The sequence below is a fragment of the Rhododendron vialii genome, chromosome 6a (genome assembly GCF_030253575.1).
Source record: "Rhododendron vialii isolate Sample 1 chromosome 6a, ASM3025357v1".
NCBI classification, from domain to species: domain Eukaryota; kingdom Viridiplantae; phylum Streptophyta; class Magnoliopsida; order Ericales; family Ericaceae; genus Rhododendron; species Rhododendron vialii.
The window spans coordinates 8,386,466-8,406,803 of NC_080562.1; the positions used below are offsets into that span (position 1 = coordinate 8,386,466).

The 20,338-nt window shown below is 38.3% G+C and overlaps 2 protein-coding genes across 6 annotated transcripts; one reads left to right on the forward strand and one right to left on the reverse strand.

Annotated features, from left to right (window-relative positions):
• Window positions 1-1,666: 1,666 nt before the first annotated feature.
• On the forward strand, window positions 1,667-6,404 carry LOC131329545 (RNA-binding protein 1-like). Of its 5 annotated transcripts, none has more exons than XM_058362716.1 (3): window positions 1,667-1,722; window positions 2,005-2,251; window positions 3,273-4,442. In XM_058362716.1, the coding sequence occupies exons 2-3, from the start codon at window positions 2,027-2,029 to the stop codon at window positions 4,221-4,223; spliced, it is 1,176 nt and encodes a 391-aa protein (XP_058218699.1). In that variant the 5' UTR covers window positions 1,667-1,722; window positions 2,005-2,026; the 3' UTR covers window positions 4,224-4,442. The 5 variants fall into 5 exon arrangements, with proteins under 5 accessions (XP_058218699.1, XP_058218701.1, XP_058218703.1 ...); XM_058362718.1 differs by adding an exon at window positions 5,684-6,404 and having other exon boundaries at window positions 1,673-2,251; window positions 3,273-4,255; XM_058362720.1 differs by having other exon boundaries at window positions 1,680-1,708.
• Window positions 6,405-13,335: 6,931 nt separating this feature from the next.
• LOC131328353 (protein FAR1-RELATED SEQUENCE 4-like) lies at window positions 13,336-14,643 on the reverse strand. The gene is made up of 3 exons (XM_058361302.1): window positions 13,832-14,643; window positions 13,550-13,736; window positions 13,336-13,404 (listed from the first exon to the last, which is right to left on the reverse strand). Exons 1-3 carry the CDS (start codon window positions 14,641-14,643, stop codon window positions 13,336-13,338), a joined length of 1,068 nt encoding a protein of 355 aa, XP_058217285.1.
• Window positions 14,644-20,338: the final 5,695 nt, after the last annotated feature.

Genomic DNA, 20,338 nt, shown 5'->3' on the forward strand with positions numbered 1-20,338 from the left:
TGGCTACATCACGACAAAAAAGTAGTACTCCGAGTAGTAATTTGTTACGAGACATGAGATATTATGTAATTTCCCCAAACATGAGGGGGCAATTATAACTTGCAGAAACCTTGGGGTGATTTTGATAATTTATCCATTAGTAGTAATAATTTGGGTCTAATAATCGAATATTCGCACGCATTAGACCGGTCAAATTATGTTTACGGAATCCTACTTAAGATTATCTTACAATATTAATTGCAAGTTGCAACCTGGCACGTGACCAGATCTTGGGATCAATTCCCTCCACACTGTGTTTGGAATTAGAAATTACTCCAACAATAATTAATACTACTATTATGTTGTTTGTAAAGTTGAAAGAAAGAAATAGATTTAGTATTTTTTTATAACGATGTCCGAGCAATCTTATATGCACATCTACTAATCCCTAAAAAATCCAATTCTACTGCCCATTAATAGGGACTCTGAATAACACGAGACAGAGTTGTGTATGGACTGACTCCAACCCATAACAGTTGATAACACCTTTGATATTTCGAGCATGATGCATTAGAAGAGAACAAATTTCTAAATTTTAAGTCTTAAACATCTGGCCAATCCCATGAGGTTCAGAAAGATTTAATTTCTTTAACAACTCAGTATCCGATTCCTATACCTACTATTTCAGAGATTAATTCTACAATCCACTAACAAGGGACAAATAAAACCAGGACAAGCGCGAAAAAGATTGAAAAATACAACTAACGAAGTTCTGTCGTGACACTTCTGCACTTAATTTGGTCTCTGGGAACATCCCAAAATATATTTAAGCTATATTTTGGGATAAAAATATTTCCAGTTTTTGTTAAGACTTCTGATTACAATTCCTCCTACCAAATGTGGATCAAAGAGTTCTGTTTGTTTTTCGTTGTCCGTGTTGGTTATGGATTTCACCAGCCGATGTTGCGTACCCGGTGGTGTATTCAAACGACTGCCTTTTTTATGATCTCTCCCACGTCTGTGTTTTATGAGAATGTTAACGATAAAAAATGACAACGTCCTCTAATCGCATGTGAAAGTCATTATATGGTTGTTGTGTGTATTATGCTCATTGTAGTCCAGGGTTAACTTTTTTGGAGATTCAAAAGTTATTTTCGAGGATTTGTTCCCATGTTCTTGATGTTCGGATCTCTGTAATTTAATTCTTTGGATCTACTATGTAATGCCAATGGCTTATATAACTTTGGTCTAAAAAACATAAAATTATATGCATGCCATATTGCCATGCAATCTTAAATTATTCATACTAAACGTCTACTTTCTTTCTTTTTTTTAGAAGAAAATTGGTCCTTTACAAAAGAAAAAAAATATAATACAACAGAAACTTATTCACAGTTCTGCCGTGAACAAGTTCTTTACAGCAACAACCAATTGCAACTGTCTAAACAATTTTAGACGGTCCGATTGTTAATGAGAATCCGGACCTTTTAAAACACCTTTGGACGATCGCGATTGGCTCTTTAAACAACTATTCACGGCACCTTTAAAAAGATTTTCTCATAATACAAATGTATGTCGAATTTAAGTGGGCTTCCTTAGAAGGGAATGAAATGAACTGGGCCCGGCCTGTTATACTGAGCCCACGACTCAATGGATAACTTCTACGAGTAGTAATTAATACTATATTAATTACAGGAAATAATTTGGACGAAATTCACGAGTCCTTCCGGTAGTAGTACTCCGGTAGATTTTGCAAGTACTTGTAGAGTAGTTTCCTTCTGAATCTCTTTGAACTTCAAAAGTTTCCCTGCAAAATTTTCTCTTCAAAAATCCCCTCCCCATGTAAAATTATCATGTTTTTAATTTCATGATTCATGACTTATTTTCTGGGTTTTCTGAACAATCCGTAACGAATTTCTGGGTTTTGTGGAGTTGGGGTTTTAGGGCTTCTGGGTTTCTTTAACAGAGCGTTTCTGCTGTACTAGGGTTTAGGCTTTTTTTCAAAAAAATCTGTTCTTTTTCTAGGGTTTTTGGCTTCTGAGAAGCTATGGCGGACAGCGACCAGAACAAGTTATACGTGGGAGGAATCTCAAGGGGCACGACTGAGGACGCTTTGAAGGCTCACTTCGTCAAGTATGGAGCCGTTGTCGCCGCCGTTGTTGCCAAAGACCGAGAAACGGGAAACCCTAGGGGGTTCGGGTTTGTTTCCTTGGAAGATTCTTCTGCAGTGGATCGAGCCCTTGGAGACACCCACTGCATTCTCGAAAGGATGGTATGTGCAAAAACCCTAATTTTTTTTGGTAATGCAGGGTGTCTCAGGCCAGCTTGCGTGCACCCTGGCTAAACCCTTCAGCCCCTTCCGCAGCTGTTTCACGCGCTTACGCGTCGGCTGAGATGACCCCAAGAGTTGTTGGCGAGTAAAATTGAACATGAGATCTTAAGAGGAGCAAACCCAAAGTGCCAAGCCAAGGCCACTTGGCCAACCTATTGGGTTAAAAAAAAAACCTATTTTATTTTTCTAGGGTTTTTGTTTCTTTCATACCCTTATCACCTTATGTAGGTGTTTGCAGGAAGCCCTAATTTTTACTCCGTTTCCCAAATATGTTCTCTAACTTTGTAGGGAAATTTGTGGTCTTTGGGTGATTGTGGTTTATTTGATTTTACTTGTGTTTTTATTGTTAGGAGTGGTAAAGCCATGCCCAGGAGTGTTTTCTAGGGTTTCTAAGTTGTTCATATTGCTATGTTGTATCTATTTTCCGTTTCCCCCTTGTTTTACAGGAAAGAAAATTGTCTCTGTATGGTTGTTTTATTTGACTTTCCCATCTTTGATAGGTAGAAGTGAGAAAACCGGTACCCTGGAGTGTTTTATACAGTTTCTAAATCGTTCAGGACATTATGTTCATGTTATCTGTTCTCCATTTCTGCCCCTGTTTTGCTGGAAAGAAAATTATCTCTCTGTGGTTGTTTTATTTGATTTTCCCAGCTTTGATAGGTAAAAGTGAGAAAAGCCATACCCAGGAGTGTTTTCTGGGGTTTTCTAAGTCGTTTGTGTTGTTATGTTGTATCTATTTTCCACTTCCCCCCTTGTTTTGCAGGAAAGAAAATTGTCTCTGTAGATTGTCTTATTTGATTTTCCCATGTTAGAAGTGAGAAAAGCCATACCCAGGAGTCTTTTCTAGGGTTTCTAGGTCATTTGTAACATTGTGTTATCTGTTCTCCATTTCCGCCCATGTTCTGCTGGAAAGAAACTGTCTCTGTATGGTTGTTTTATTTGATTTTCCCATGTTTGATAGGTAGAAGTGAGTAAAGCTATACCCAGGAGTGAACAACACCAAAATCAGCAACAAAGTAGGCGCTCATATAGGAATAGTGGAGGAAGTTGTGGGAGAACCGACGTGTTGAGGACCAAGAAAATTTTCGTAGGGGGTTTAGCGCCTAGTGTAACTGAAAGGGAGTTCAGGGGGTACTTTGAGAGGTTTGGTCTGATTACAGATGTAGTTGTGATGCACGACAACGCCACAAACCGACCTAGGGGTTTTGGGTTTATCACATTTGATTCGGAGGAAGCTGTTGACAACGTTACAAAGAAGAGCTTCCATGAATTGTCTGGAAAGCTTGTGGAGGTCAAGAGGGCTGTTCCGAAAGAAGGAAATAATGGTAATTGTCACAATGATTATAATGCCAGAGTGGGAGGTGGAAGAGATAGTTTTAATAACTATCAACATGGGAATTACCCTCCTTATTCTCCTCAATGCGGCATTCTCCCTGGTTATGGACCTTTTCCAGGGTATGGTGGATCTGTTGGGTATCCGTATGGAACAAACTTTTTCGGTGTTAGGTTTCCTTTTGGGGGATGCAATGGAATTGGTTACGGGGTTACTCCTCTGGCACCTCGGAGTCCTTGGATTAGGGGAGGTATATTGCCATATGTCAATTTTCCTGTCGCCTATCCTGCCTACATGAATGGTGGGGTTGGAGTAACGGGAATAGGTACCAACGGTTACGATGGAATTGGGCAGACGGGAATGAATGGACAATTAAGTCAAGTTGGAAGCTGTAGTATTGTAGAAGTGGACTCTTTGGATATGGGCGGAAGCGACAGTGATGATGCACAAGTGACAGCGGATGCGACGATGAATGGGGAAACTGTAAATGTGAAGTCCTTGGATACGGCTGGAAGTGATGGTGATACGTCTAGCAATGGAAACGAGGAAGGTATTGATGGGCAAATAGGGCCTAGGTGACTACTTTGCATCTCTTTGTGGGGCATTGACAGGTTTGTAGATTCTTACACTAATGGGTTAGCTCTGGTTTACTCTGACTTTGCAAATGTCCTTTTCTTTTAATGTTTCTCTTAACTGTAGGAAATTGCTTTCTGTGACTATTTTAGTTGTTATCATTCATGGTACAGGATTCAGACTTCTGTGTACAAGTGTGTGTTATTTTTCAGCTTGCTTTTCTTTTGGTATGGTACCAAGACAGAATATGGTTTGTTTGCAGTGCATGTTGCAGCCCATCGACAGTCGGGGGGTAAAAATATTCCTACTTACCCTGGAAAAAACTTGACTCATACAGAGTGCATCGTGCATGTGACAGCCCATCAACCCTCCTAACTTCCATTGCTCCTCCAAAATTTAGGCCTATTAGGTGATGAGTGGTTTAGTTTGGAGTTATTAACAGTTTTTGTTTCTGTTCCATAGATGTGACCTAGAAAATATCAGGGACATGTTGACTAAGATTCAAACCTTATGGAAACAGTTCACTGGACGTGTTTTGATCTATGTAAGATAGGCGGAGCAAAATTTAGGCCTATTATGTGATGAGTAGTTTAGTTTGGAGTTATTAACACTTTTTGTTTCTGTTCCATAGAGTGACCTAGACAATATCAGGAAAATGTTGATTAGGATTCAAACCGTATTGATATAGTTCACCGGACATGTTTTGATCTATGTAAAATTTAGGCCCTGATAGCTTAAGCATCATTGATCATGCATGCCTATGCTAGAGCTACTTGCTAAAATAGTAATGCTGATGAATCAGAAGGAAAGTAATTTACTAGCTCACTAACTGTAGTTTAGCACTCAATTATGGAGATGTAATTATGGAAGAAACAAATATGTAACAAGGTTAGTCCCTTACTGTCCCGATATGTGTCTGGACATAAGGCTTGTTTTTCTGAACCGTGTCCCTAACGTATCCAATGACGTTCCCGTTAATAAAGAAAGTTTCCACCTTGCATGTCCAACAAGTATTCAGGCTTGTGAATGTCGACACTAGAGGCAGACTAGGATAAAGTATTTGTGCTTCATTTAAGGTGAAAATTCACTCTTAGCATGGTTGTCTAGTTGTTTAGTTTGCATTTGGACCTTTCCTACGTTTTTTTCCCTCCAGCCTATTAGGTAAATGATTGGAAATACTACTATGCTGAGGTACATTCCTCCATATTGCCTGTGATCGGGATAAATGGTTTGATAGTAATGTTAAGAGACATGTGGCTGGATTATAATTATTTTTCTTTTGAGATGCCACCACTTGTTTGCTGGATTTCTACTTTCCATATGGCAATACTCTTCTTTTTTCGTAAAATGTGCGCCTATTTTCTATCCAACTTTTATAGAAAAATGCAGCCACAGTAACAAGTGGACTCTTATTCACTGCTGTTCGAGTTTGTAACCATTTCTAGCTGATGGAGTTACCATCTCAGTGACGAATAGTTGGAACTTCCGAGCCAGTGCGTGCGCATGACCTTATTTGAATGTGGTGATTGCTTGACAAACACGGGGATCTTTGGCGGTTGAATTTACTGTCTCTGAACTTTCCATGAGTTGGAAACTCTTGTGGTAAATTAGGGCTGTCCACCGATCCGATCCACCCGACAACCCGACCTGACCGAAAAATGAAGGCAGCGGACGGTTCTGATCGGGTGTTCGGGTCGGATTCGGGTTTGAAATCTGAAATTTTCCCTGTTGTCAGTCGGGTGTCGGGTTCATCTAATAATTTTTCTACCAACCCGACCCGACCGGCAAATACATATATACAACGTAATTAAACCCCTACCCGTCCAGACTTCCAGTTCCACACTCCTCCGGTCCTCCAAATTCCTCACGACGCCGCCGCCTCCTCCAAATCGATCACGCCTCCTCTTCTCCCAAATCGAACACCTCTCTCTCTGTCTCTCTCTCTCTGACCTTGAATGTGGGTGCTTGTACGGAGATCAAGGTTTCAAGGGAAATAGATGCAGATCCTTGTGTGGAGACTCCAAAGAGTTCGTCTCCCAGTGACCAAAGCAAGTTAAGCAACCATGGCCCGTGGGAAATCACTCCGGATTCTTGTATTGAAATTCCTCCAGATCTTGTAATCCTCTCTCTCAGCTGTGATGTGATTTTGTAAATGGAAATTTGTTTTTTTGCGATAGTTTACTCCAGATCTGCGATTTTGAGGGATTTTAGTATTTTACTGTGAATTTGTGTTTTTGATTTACAACCCGACCGAACCTGACCGAACCAATCAACACTCGGTTCGGTTTGAACCCAACTAGGGTTTCGGTCGGACTCGGGTGACCCTTTGAACAATCCGACAAAAATCGGGTCGGGTCCAACCCGACCCGAATCCGACCAAATCTGACCCGTGGACAGCCCTATGGTAAATAGTAGAAGCTCCCAAATCATCTCCAGGCAACCAATTCTTGTGGTGTTTTGATTTGTGTTCAAAGGAGAGATGATTCCATGCTTTTGAGAAAAAGGTTGGGAAAGAAAACAATTGGAAAAACATGCCTTTGAGATTCAGGCGGAGTTGAGTTTAAAAAAACTCTTTTATATTCCGTTCAATTCTTGATTCAAGCCTCAACAAATCGAGGTTTTTTACACAAATCAAGCAAAATTCAAATATTTGCTCTATTTTTTAAATAATACTGTATCATTTTGTGGCTTTAAAGTCTGTACTGATGTATAGCTTTTATGTCTTGTCGCCAAAATATAACCATTTGCGGTAATAACTATTAGAAATTAAAACAGATGATTGACAAAACGATCGCTTCTTTTTCGGTTTTCATTTTGTTTATTTAAGGCCCCGTTTCTGCTATCGAAATAGAAAGGAGAACCTAGTTCCTGCAAATGACCAATCACTCAATTAGGAAATTTTAAAGAATTCAGCCCACAATTTTTTTCACACCAATCAAACTTCCATAAACCTCACAAATCGAATGAGAAAATACAGATGTATACATAGGGGTTAGGCGCAAATCTGGGTATTATCAGAAAAGTGTCCAAATCTGCCAATAAACGGGTTGGATCCTCTATTGTCTGAATCATCTGTTTGGAAAAAGTTATCATCACATGACCTGTTTTAACCTACATATTATTGACCTGTACTGGACTCGCATCCGTATTGGACTTGCCCATATTTGACCCATGACTCGTTTCGATCCGCCAATTTACCACCTCTAATAACAGGTAATGTTTCTGCTTTTCTTTTCCATTGTTTGTTTTCTATCTTTACAATAGAAACAAGAATTTTGGACAATATCTAAGAACCCAGTAATTTATTTATGTATATGACAGAAATCTATTAGAGCTCTTGTTACGCGCATGTCTTTTTTCCTTGTACAAAATGTTAACTACCGTTAACAATTGGACAAAATAGGAAACAATCAGAAACTTGAGGGAATAAATTTGTCAAATTAGTAGTTTAGTGGCGAAGTATACCAAATATGGATATTTTAAGAGAGAAACAAGAATTTTGGACAATATTTAAGAACCCCGTAATTTATTTATGTATATGACAGAAATCTGTTGGAGCTATTGTTATGCGCGTGTTACGTGCATGTCTTTTTTCCTGTCCAAAATGTTAACTACTGTTAACAATTGGCAAAATAGGAAACAATCAGAAACATGAGAGAATAAATTTTTCAAATTAGTAGTTTAGTGGCGAATTATACCAAATATAGATATTTTAAAAGAGGAAAGGAACAAAAAAACTCTTTTCAGTGATTCTAGTGAAATTTAGAAAGGTGAAATTAGATGAATATGCCCTCATCGATACATGTTTTTCGCGAATACCCCCTAACTTTAAAAAAAAAATCACTATTTTTATTAACGAAATGATAGAATTGACAATTCTACCCCTTAAAATCGTCCATACTGACCCTCTCATCTATGATAATTTGTAGAGACCCATATTTTTTTCGTAAATTGTTTAAAGGTTTATTATTAAAAAGAAATGAGGAAGATGTGTCTTTTTTTGAACTTATTGGACTTGGGGTCATTGAGATAAGATTGTTAGTTGAGGGAGTGTGAGTGCAATTAGTTTGTGTGCTAGTATATAAAGGGTGTGTGTGTGTTGTAGGAGAACATAAGTCTCCCATCCCTCTCTCTCTCTCTAGCCGACTCTCCCTCTCTCTCTCGGCTTCCTCTCTCTCTCTCTTGCTCCATCTCACAAAACTTCACCCCAAAGCTCAAAACCCACGAAGATCAACCTCCATTCCACCCTCTAGACGTGATTTCAAGCTTGTGGTGGGTTGGATAGAGCTCGGAGAGGAGTATTCATGGAAGATTTCGAATTCAAAAGCTAGGGCTCGCTCGTTTGGGTTGGATCTTCGCATATATGCTTCGAGGTAGGGATTTCTTACTCTCTTTATGTGTTTATGAGTTGATTTTGTGCTTCAATCGACTTAGAATCGTCAACTATTGTGTCTTCAAAAAAGCTGTCGAAATCTGCAGAAAATCGCCCAAAATCGCCTAGGGATCGATCCCCAATCATGAGGGATCGATCCCTCTCCTCTTTGGAAATTCTGCTCGCTTTCTGGGTTTCAGCCCAACTTCAAACAGCCGTAACTTTCTCGTCCGATGTCCGATTCATGCAAACTTTATATCGAATCGAAGGCATTGAAGTGAGCTTTCATTTGCCACCAAAATCACCTTAAAACTCTTAATACACAGAAAGTTATGACCATTTGAGTAGAGATGTGTCGGTTTGCCGATGTTTGTGGCTATACCTAAGGTTGTTCTCTTTCCATGTTATGATTCCCTATATAATTAGAACATGTTTAAGTCACTCTCGAGCATGATTAATTGTATCCTAATGACTCGTTCGATCTTGTATCTTGGTACTCCTTGGAGTATAATATTAGTATCATTGGATAGGAAACGTACCGTAAGGTTGATAGGAGTATCGTGGACTATAAGGGGTAATGTGGTGAGAATTATGGGTAGATACGAGCTTGTTTAGTGATCCGATGGATAAGATTATGACTCGTATCCTCGTGCTTCATCTAGTTGATCTTCTTAAGGTCCTTTGGCATTCGTTCTATAAGATTCTCGTTTAGAACCTGACGGGTGGTGTGTCGGGGAGTCGTTGTGGGTTTGGTAAGTGACGTAGGGCGTCGTAATAGACTTAAAGGAATAATGTGGACTTAAGGTAATTATCAATGTACGATGTGACATGTTTACGAGTTTGTATTACAATGTGAATTTGGAAAATGTTGCTTATTTGTACATTGAACGATGGCTTATATGTGCGTATGCTTGAATTGAGAATTTGAATAAAGGGCCCGCAACGCAAGGTGTGGTAATGCGGAAACCCAGGTGAAGAGAATTCTCTGTCACGCAAGGGGTGGCAACACAATTGAATGTCTCTCCGGGATGAAGAGAATTTTGATTGATTTTAGAAGTTTATGTTGACGTTTGGATTGTTTGCAGCTTGGGATCATGGCTGTTGAAAAAGAGAATGAACGGTTGATTCTATTAAGGTTTTATTAAAGAAAGGATTTTGGATTTTGAAAAGAGGATTTTTACTAAAAATCCTCTGGTATTCTTGAGCGAATCAACGGATCCGGTATTGGGGCACAAATCAACGGACTCCGGCATTCAAGCTCGAATCAACGGAGCTTGACCTATGATGGTTTTGAACTTTCTCTAAATTGTTTTGGAAATCAAAAAGTAAAGTTTTTTTTTGAAATAAGGTTCTATGGTGAATGGTATGAAATGAGAATGTGGTTAGTGGCATTCATTCGAAAAGTTCTGAGATGGTTGAACTATTGTTGTTATTTGTTTGATTGATGTGAGTTTTAAATGCTGCTTTTAGTCGACGTGTTGATGGTTAGGGTGATCTCTAAGATGTTCGAAATCCCGAAGGCTATTTGTTTGTTCATGTTGGTAACTCCTTTGTATCTCGTGTCCGTTCATTGAAACTCATTCACCCTTATTGCATGTTTCATTGCATTTTCATATAATTTGAGTATAGATTTCTCTACTGGGCTAGTGTAGCTCAACCTATCATTTTCAGGTACAAAGCAAAGAAGTTGGCATGGCGTGCATGTTGATCCTGTTTTCGAAGGTATAAAAGAGGAGATCTTCTGCATTAGTTTCTTTTTTAAAAAAAAGAAGAAGAAGTGTTTGAAAGAATGATTAATGTAAATTGTAATATTATTTTGGTACTTTTTATAACTTGGGCCTCGAGCCAGGACTGTAGCTTTTGAATTAAACTTTGAGAACGAGGAAAGATATGTCATTTGGGTATTATTGATACTTTAGTTGTCATTTTATTTATTGAAAATGATTATTATCTATATTGAAAATTGAGGGCGTGACATAATTCAACCAATTCAAAACTCATGTTTCAATTCCCTCATCCCAATTTTGATTTTCCATTTTTAAACCTCAAACCGAACCTAAACTTATAACCTCAAACCCAACCCAAACCTGGACTATATCTACGATTCTATGCTTCCCTCGGTTTCACCGTCGTCGAATTTGCCCACTATGCCACTGTTACCCACAACTTCTTTGTTTAGATTGCCACAATACCAGGTATCCATAGGATTTAGCCATATGTATATACATATTCACATTATAAACAAGGGAATTGATTTTAACATTTCCTCTTTTATCATCTACACTGCTTTTTTGTCTTTATTTGATTCAAATTGACTATATTGCCCCTTCATGTGTGGAAAAGTGAACTTACTAAAGGTAACAAAGTAAATTCACATGAATAAAGAGGAAAAAATGGAGTGTAAATGGTAAAAAATGGAGTGTGAAAATCACTACCCTATATACAAACATAAACATAACCCATATAGTCATTTACCCTTCTCTCTTACCAATTGGGTTCAATCTATGGCATGTTGATTCCATTTTCTTCGAGTAGCGGTGGCTCGTCCTTGAACCTGGAATCCGTTCGGGTAATGTTTTAACGGACATTTAACAAAAGGGGAACATTTGTGTAACGTTTATAAATAGGGGATTCAGTGTGAGCAGTTTTAAACATTAGGGTGCGTCCATGGGAAATAAGTATAGATGATGGGGTCTCTATGTAATTTCACCTTTTGGAAACAGAAATGCTATTAGCAAGGAACGGTGTGAGGAAGACAACAAATACCTATGTGGAAAGTTGGTGGGTCCCACTTGGCCCTTCTCCCAGTTTCACAAACGCAAACACGCGGGATAAAGAGGGAAAACCCACTTCAAAATTCAAAAATTGGGAATTTTGAAATTTTTAAGGGCCCAAACCACCCAGAAGAGAGCTGTTAATCACCCCCCGTGTCAGGGGGGGTCTGACACCGGGCACGGGGAATTCCCCGTTTTACCCCCATCCACTTGCGCGCTCTCTCTCTCTCTCACTCATTTCTCTATCTCACTTATTTTATTTTTGTATAAAATTGTAAATATTAATAACTTTTTTTTCACCTATTTTTTTTAATAAATTTTATATTTTTGAAATATACTCAACGAAACCTATCAAACGAGCCTAATATTGATGGTGAAATAATGTAAAACGGAAAAACTATATTTTTGTGATAGTTTAAACAGTCTAAAAAGGTTGAAAAATTAAGTATTGCAAATTTCAATCCGTTTGAACCGGTGGAAAATTTTTAGTTTTCTGATCATTTTATCTTAGATGGTCATAATTAAATTTTGACTATAGTGCTCTCGTTGATTAACCCTAAGAAAGTTGTAGAATTAAATATCTCTTAGGGTTAATCAACGAGAGTTCTAGAGTCAAAATTTAATTATGACTATTTAGGATAAAATGATCAGAAAAATAAAATCTGTCCATCGGTTCAAACGGATTGAAATTTGAAACACTTAATTTTTTAACCATACTTTTTAATATATAAACTGTTCGAAGATGTTGAAATCACGTATTTTTTTAAATAAATTTTATATATTTGAAATCTATTCAACGAAACCTATCAAACAAGTCTAATATTGAATATGAAATAATGTGTTTAAATTAAATAATTTTTTGGGCCCAATATATTAACTACTTGTTTTTATTTTTTATTCGTCATTTTTTTAAAACCTCTATATTTGAGTTTTCAAGTAAATTATGTATGTTGAATCCACTTAAATTTACTTTATATTTCTGTGAACAGTCATAAATGCAAACTAAAATCAAACTTCATTTAATTATAATTGAGTATATAGAACCAATACATGAACATAAATAAGTACACAAATTTAGTTAATATTTCCGCCAAATTGTGGTCGTTGTCTCGGTAGATCTATTTGCATTACTTCGTACCACAATTGGAGACGTGCTTCATAAGGATGATCCCATCTATGTACTTCATTTGATGCATTTGGCCTCTACCATATCATGATGGGGGGTACAGGGTAATAACGGTATAGGAAAATTTGCACGAAGTGATTGCCATTAATATGGCCAATAGCTATACGTGTGCGCGCTACGAATGGAACTGGATGTGAGCTCAACGACAAGTGAGTGAAACAACTCGAAGCAATCATATCGAATGTATGCAGTTTAACGTTGTACCTTGATGCGATAACAAGTCCTAATGATATAGAATCCATCCAATGATCCTCTGGTGCCGATGGCTAAAAGCAATGAAGTCTTTGTAGCACCTGAGATACATAATTACGTTCTGGATAAAGCTGATTGTACAGGACCCAATTTTGTTCAATCTCTTGGATAAGGTCATGTCGTACTTGAGCCCATTCATCTTCAGAACCTTAGAGTTGCGCAGCTAACGCCCTGAAGCCACAATGACCGTTGGGTCGAACGTCAACACAGTGGGAAATATAACGCTGATACTGCTGAGGAAATTTCTCAACGAGGTGATCCCTCTCATTGCTCCTTCGCGATGTTGGAATACGTGAGGCCCGAGATTCTGAAGTGGATACTGTGAAGGAAGGTATGTGACCTCTATTTTGCTCATCTCTGCCTGTAGGTCGACCCCTATGTTCTGTGTTGTATGATGGGGGTCGAACTGTGCAACGAGATGGATCTGCCATATCGAGAAACCTGTCCATCATAGACTCTCGACTGTCGGAATCCATTTCATTTAATCTTTCAATAAGCTGAGCTGCCCTATCGGATCATGATCATGCTCCCTCGTCAGTACGCCTCTGGGCGTGCATGGACAACGTACTCCAATGAGGGTGGATAGAGCTTAGCGGAATTGGTCTGTCCACAGAACGGTAAAGTGCAATATCATGAAAGCATGGCAATCCGTGTGTCCTTTTGATTTTACAAAAGCAAAGGCCGGCTTCGTTATCAGTACGTTGTGCCTGCTTATGGATCAAGTCCATTGCCTGTAATGAAATGCGACCTCTGATTTCACTATAAATGTTTTCATGTAGATGTATGTGTCGTGAAATGTTGAGAGATTTCTGGACAACTCCTGAATATCCCCGAACTGACCGGTCAACATCTTTTCTATTTTCTGAAAAGATGTTTGAAGAGAGGACATGGTATCTCCCAAGTATCGTTTGAGCCTCGCATGCGCAAACTCCGCCCTGCAATTTAATAATACACTGTGATAAATAGGAAAGTTACATAACGTATTCGTTAGTGCAGAACAGTAAACATTCAATGACTATAGGAAAGTTACCTTTGGCTTGAATTGCTCCCGAGGTGCATAAACTGGTTTATATATGCTGCAACAAATCGCTCTTTGTAAGGACCGAACCATATATCCCAAAGGTATTGTATGGCATTAGAGTATTGCTCAAAGTTTCCACACATGGCATTCCACCTCTGTTGCAAAGACATTGGTGTCGATGAATGAATAAGCAACTGCCATGCCTCGAAAAACTCGTCCCACCTCGTACCAAGCATAGGGCTGCACTTCTTCATTACACACTGGTTTATGTGCCAAATACAAAGGATGTGATGTGCCAAGGGGAAACATATTTCAATGGCGCTAAGAAGTGCCAGATACCTATCTGAAACAACCACCGATGGCAACGCTGCCCCTTTTCCAACCATCCATCTCTTTAAAGTATCCAATGCCCATATCAGTCGCTCTTTTGTCTCATTATTCAAATATGCAAACATAAGAGAGTAAGTTTTTATTGTGGATGTGATACCCACAACTTCCAAGAGTGGAATTCGATACTCATTACTCTTATATGTCGCATCAATAATCAACGCGGACGGAAAATTGACAGATAGCTCTAGGCTTGTAGGATGAACCCAAAGAATATCTATGATTTCGTTGGTGTGTTCATTTGTAAGATAGTTGTAAATGTAATGTTTCTCGTTTAATTCATTCAAGATGTACCCAATAGGAGATAGACCCCCCAGTTGCTCTTTCTTATACTGTGCCTTCACATTGTATATATTCTTAATTCCTGTACTAATTGACGAGTCTTGTTGTCTCAGCAAATTAAAAATTTCTCGAGGCGCGGTGCTGCTAAACATGTCACGAACTAATTGTTGCTGGATTGGCCTGGGGTCAACCTTGACGGGTACTCATGTCCCTCAAAACTTTCCGCTGGTTCATGGTTATGAAAACCTTTAACAACCTTCAAACTCCACATGACACCGTCTGGAGGTTGTGGTATACCTCGCAGCTTAAACGGGCAATCACATTTCTTAGTTTCGGTAATCCTTTGCATTGAATGCCCTTCCAATGGCGGTCTATACAATCCTCCCCTTTCACAAATAATAATGCACTTTGGCATCTTGTTACCCTTTATACTAGCAGATTTACTTATAACAATCACAAAATCATTTTCCTTGCCAACTCTCCGCGCCCAATCTACCATGACAGCTCTAGTTTCAAATATCTATAACAAAAAAAATTAATACGTATAAGCACAATGTAATATCCCGTATATTAAAAATATGGATTCTTGCATGTAAGCTTTAGGTGGCATATAAGTGAAGGTGTGTGCACGTGGGAAGCTGGTATGCTTGAAACATGATTAAGAATTGATTGTTCCGTTTGGCGGGGGGATTTTCTTCGGCTCATAGGGGCCTGTCCGTATGCTATTTTACTGTTTTGGTATAGAAGTTAATTTACAGGAAAAAAAACACACTTCCAAAGAGGATGTGTGTTGTGTAGAACAGCAACATTTCTTATACACTTTCAAAAACGTTCCAATACTACTACAATATGGCTTGGTTTAAAGATTTCAATTCATTGTGGTGGATACACTTTCAAAAACACTCATACTGCCCTTGTATCTGATCGAAAAAAAGAAAGTCTCACATTTCACACTTGCTACACAAATCAGCTCCCACGTGTCACCAAAGTCTCGCATTTCATTTCAACACATATTATATCTGTTTGCTTCAAAAAAAGTAAGAATTGCTTGATTACTGGAGTATTTTATTTACGGACCTAATTCCTAGTATTTTATTTATGGACCTAATAATTCCAAGTTTATTCCTGTTCTGCGTGCTACTTAGCTTGTGGGCTTCCGATCGATGTTTTCTATCGAGATGCATAGAACATTAACAAAAATAAGTAACAAATATGTACAATAACAACATTAATAACTAACCTGATCAGTCGTAAATTCTGCTGTGTAATCACGCCCAACGTAGGAGCTGCTCTCCCCACAAGGAACATCATTCGCAACATCGTTCCCAACTGACCAACTTTCCGAAAATGAAAAATTGTACTGATTCATAATGTTCTTTTATGAATTACGAAAATGAAATCAAAATAGAGGAAAATTGTGATGATGTGGTGAATGAGAGTAAGTATGAATATATAGACCAAGGCATATAGAAGTAAATATATAGGCAATTGAATATATAGGTCAACGTTCAGTCGAATTGTTGCAATATGCAACAATCCTATCAATGTTGCAAGTTCAACTTTGAATCAAGTACCTGCAACTTTGAAGCAATCACCTGCAAGCAACGTTGAAGCAATCACCTGCTTAAGTTGCAGAATCAATTACCTGCAACCTTGAAGCAATCACCTGCAAGAAACGTTGAAGCAATTACCTGCAACTTAAGTTGCAGAACCAATTATCCGAGCTTTTTTTTTTTTGCTTTATTTAATTAATAATGTCTATACTCTTTATTTTTTTCTTTTTTATTTATATAAAATTATTTAAATGTTTCGATTTTCAATCCGGTTGAATCGGTAGAAAGATCTTATTTTTTTTATCATTTTATCTTCAATGGTCATAATGAATTTTTGGCTTCACAGAATCAAATATCTCTTAGGGCTAATCAACGAGAGCCTTAGAGTTAAAATTTAATTATTGCTATTTAGGATAAAATGATAAGAAAACTAAAATCTTTCCACCGGTTCAAACGAATTGAAATTTGGAACACTTAATTTTTTTAACCTTTTTAAACAGTTTATATATTAAAAATGTAGTTAAAAATTAAGTGTTCCAAATTTCAATCTGTTTGAACCGGAAGATAGATTTTAGTTTTCTGATCATTTTATCCTAAATGGCCATAATTAAATTTTGACTTTAAGGCTCTCGTTGATTAATCCTAAGAGATATTTGATTCTACGACTTTCTTAGGCCTAATTAACGAGAGCCTTAGAGTCAAAATTTAATTATAACCATTTAGGATAAAATAAAATAAAAAACTAAAATCTTTCCATCAATTCAAATGGATTGAAATTTGAAATACTTAATTTTTTTAACCTTCTTAGACAGTTTATATATTTAAAAATATAGTTAAAAAGTTAAAAGTGTTCCAAATTTCAATTTGTTTGAACATGTGGAAAGATTTTAGTTTTCTGATCATTTTATTCTAAATGGCCATAATTAAATTTTGACTCTAGGGCTCTTGTTGGTTAGCCCTAAGAGATATTTGATTCTACGAGATCAAAAATTTATTATGACCATTAAAGATAAAATGATAAAAAAAAAGTTCTTTTCTCCGATTCAACCGGATAGAAAATCGGAACACTAAAATAATTTTAAGTAAATAAAAAAGAAAAAGGATACAGATTATAAACATTATTAATTAAATAAAAAAAATAACAGAAAATGAGTTCGGATATATTTGGGCCATTTTCGGTTTAAGGGGTGATGGGGTCGGGGGTAAAAGGGAGAAGAGGTAACCCGTGTCAGGGGGGTGTCTGACACCGGGGGGGGGGGGATTAGTAATTCACCACCCAGAAGTTTCATTCTTTTCTCTCTCTCTCTCTCAAATATTTCTCTCTCCCCACCGAATCATCTGCTTCTCATCTCCATCACCACCACCGACACCCGCCACCATCGAACGCACACCCCCACATCATTGAAGCAATCATTGCTGCCGTATACCGCTGGAGCCTTCACTATCGCCGCCCCACCACCACCATCGACAACCACTTCTGAGTTTCAGTGTTAGGTTTGTGTCTGCTTCTCTCTCTATCTGTTTTCAAAATTTCGAACTTACAAGTTTACTATTTACCCAAAACCACTTCGATTTGATTTGTTCTTCGTGATTAGTTGATCTGATCTCGTCAATGGTTTTTGTGAATTTTTAGGATTAATTCGTTGATCTGATCTTGTCAGTCCTATCTGGTGGGTCTATTTGAGGACACTAAGTTGTGAGCCATTCATGCCAATAGGGTTACTATCATGCCCAAAGACATCCAGCTCGCTAGGCAAATTTGTGGCGAACGTGCTTAGAAGGATATGATGATTCCATTTTGTTGCTTCTGAAGTTCATTTATTAAGCAGACTAGATAGACGATGTCTTTATTTGGTGGAGGAGTTGTTGTCATGGAGCGGAACTCCATTCTCTCTCTCTTTCTTTTTGTAACTTTAGCTATTCTATTTGTTCCATTGACAGAGTGAATGAAAGTTGGTTTTTGTGCATTTACAATATGAATTTTGCACCCAAGTCAACTGATGACTATGAACGTTAGGTTATGATGGAGTAATTGGTTTTAATTGTGCTGCAAATGAGAGGAAAATAAGAGGTAAAATTTACTATTTACTGAACTTGAAATCTTTATTTTTTTCACTCTTTCTCTTTCAATCAAACAATAGGAGGGTTTTTAATTTTCCTTTATTTTTCCTAAGTTCCAAACAGAGCTTAGTTTATCAGACTCAATTAGGGCAGATTATTGGTACATTAGAAGCATTCAAATTGACAATTATTGGATGAAATTGATCAATGGTACAAAAAATATGTGCCCAACAGATTAGAAACCTTGTACGAGAGCTTGAAAAGCATACGATTAGATAGCATATTTGTAGCGATGTAAATGTTACTAAGAGCATCTCCAGCAGCCTCGGCTGCTGGAGATTTCCGGTTAATTGGCGACGAAAAGCTCCCAAACCCAGACACAACAGCCTCGCTCCGGCCTCGCCAGTTAACCCGTCGCCAAAACCACTCGCCTGCTGTGGCGAGGTTTTAAACCCTCGCTTGCCTCTCTCTCTCTCGCCTTCGAAGCAAACCCAGACGTGGATCTGGTAAATCGATGACGGCGGATTTCAGAATCAAAACTCACGCTACTATGCCTTGCCCGCCGTCATCCGTCATCGTCTGCCGTTGCCCGTGGATCGGATTCCGACTCCTCTGTCGCTTTGCTTCCACTCTCCGGCGAGTTTTTCGGTAGGTTTTTGGAATTTTTAATACTGTGTGTATATATAGAGGCGTATATATGTGTGTATGTCGGCTGGATTTGAATTTGTGGGTTTCAATTTATGTTTTTTTGACTAGAATTAATTTGTGGTTTGATCTTGAGGTTTGATTTGTAACTTTTTTGAGGATTGATTTTGTATTTGTGGGTTTGAGGTTGTCAACTGAAACATAGGTTCTGGGTTTGTAATTGGAAATAGCCGTGGTGTTGTGTTGCTGGTTTCTGTTGCTACTGTTGCAAGTTTCAGAGAGAGGGAAAGGGCGAGAGAGGGGAGAGGATTGATTTGGTACAAATGGTTAATGGTTTTGCTTAGGCTACTGGGTACACATGTATTGAATAACTAGCCAATTGAGAGAAATTGTACTTTTTCTTGCTTAAATGGCTAAAAATTTGGTGTGATTGTTGGAGATGCTCTAATAAAATTCATTACAGGCCATTGAATGCAACTTTTGCTGCCTTTTGGTAAACTTCCACCAAGTCTAGGCACTTTCAACGGTGACTCAAGTTTTGGGATCAAGAACCTCTAGATCAGACAACCCATTTTAACATGGGACCAAACAAAATCATCCTATATACCAATTAAGAGGAAAATGGACAAATATCTCGGTAATTCCTTGGCTCCTGATCTTCCACTCCTACATATATCTAGAGATTTTGGTTCTAATAAAAAAGAAAAGAAAAGAAAAGAAACAAAGATCTTTATAATATGCTCCTTGACACAAGTAACACAATTAAATAACACAAGTTCATCGTCATAACTACTCCACCGACGTCGTTTCGGGCGGCCACAAAGGCACTGCCGTATCGTTTGACCGGAAACCCAGATCTAAGCAGTCGAACAGCCCGTCTAGAGCCACATACTCGCCGTTGAAGCTAACTTCGTCGACACCAATTTCAAACTTGAACGAGTCGTAACTCAGGATTTGATCATCAACCCTCCAACTCACTGAGTTCACCAAACCCGTCAGCTGAAACACGGATTAACTCCGTTACCTCGCTGGGAGACCGTCGTGGCGTCGTCGAAGGCTTCTAGAAAGTCGTGCACAGATTTGAATCGTCAAGGTTACCGATGAGGTTGTCCTTGAGTCTGTCCACATCGGGCGAGTCCAACTTGGACTCGTGGAGTCATCTCGAATTCGTTTCTTGTTACTCGGCTAGTCCATGGATAATTGCACAGAGAGAGAAGGAAACACATTACGGGCAATGAAGTGGTTGCTTTGTTCATCGATATATTAAATAAGATCACCCCAAGGGTAGGGTATAAGCGTCCAATTGAAGCATAATAATCCGGAAGACCAGGATTGTACCCAGGGGAATAATTAGTACGGCTTGGTTGGATTTGTAGAAGTAAGCACAGGTTTTCGGTTTTTAGTCAGCCAATTTTGTTTTACGTTTGCGGTGGAAAGTAAAAAGGCTAAATTAAAAGGCGAATAAACTAGGATAAAAGGCAGGTTAGGTCTAGGAGATCCTAACACCCACTCGAGTTATATCACATTTTTACCCAATTACGCGGTTTAAGATACTCAATTAAGGTTTCTAAACCGGAAGATAAGATGG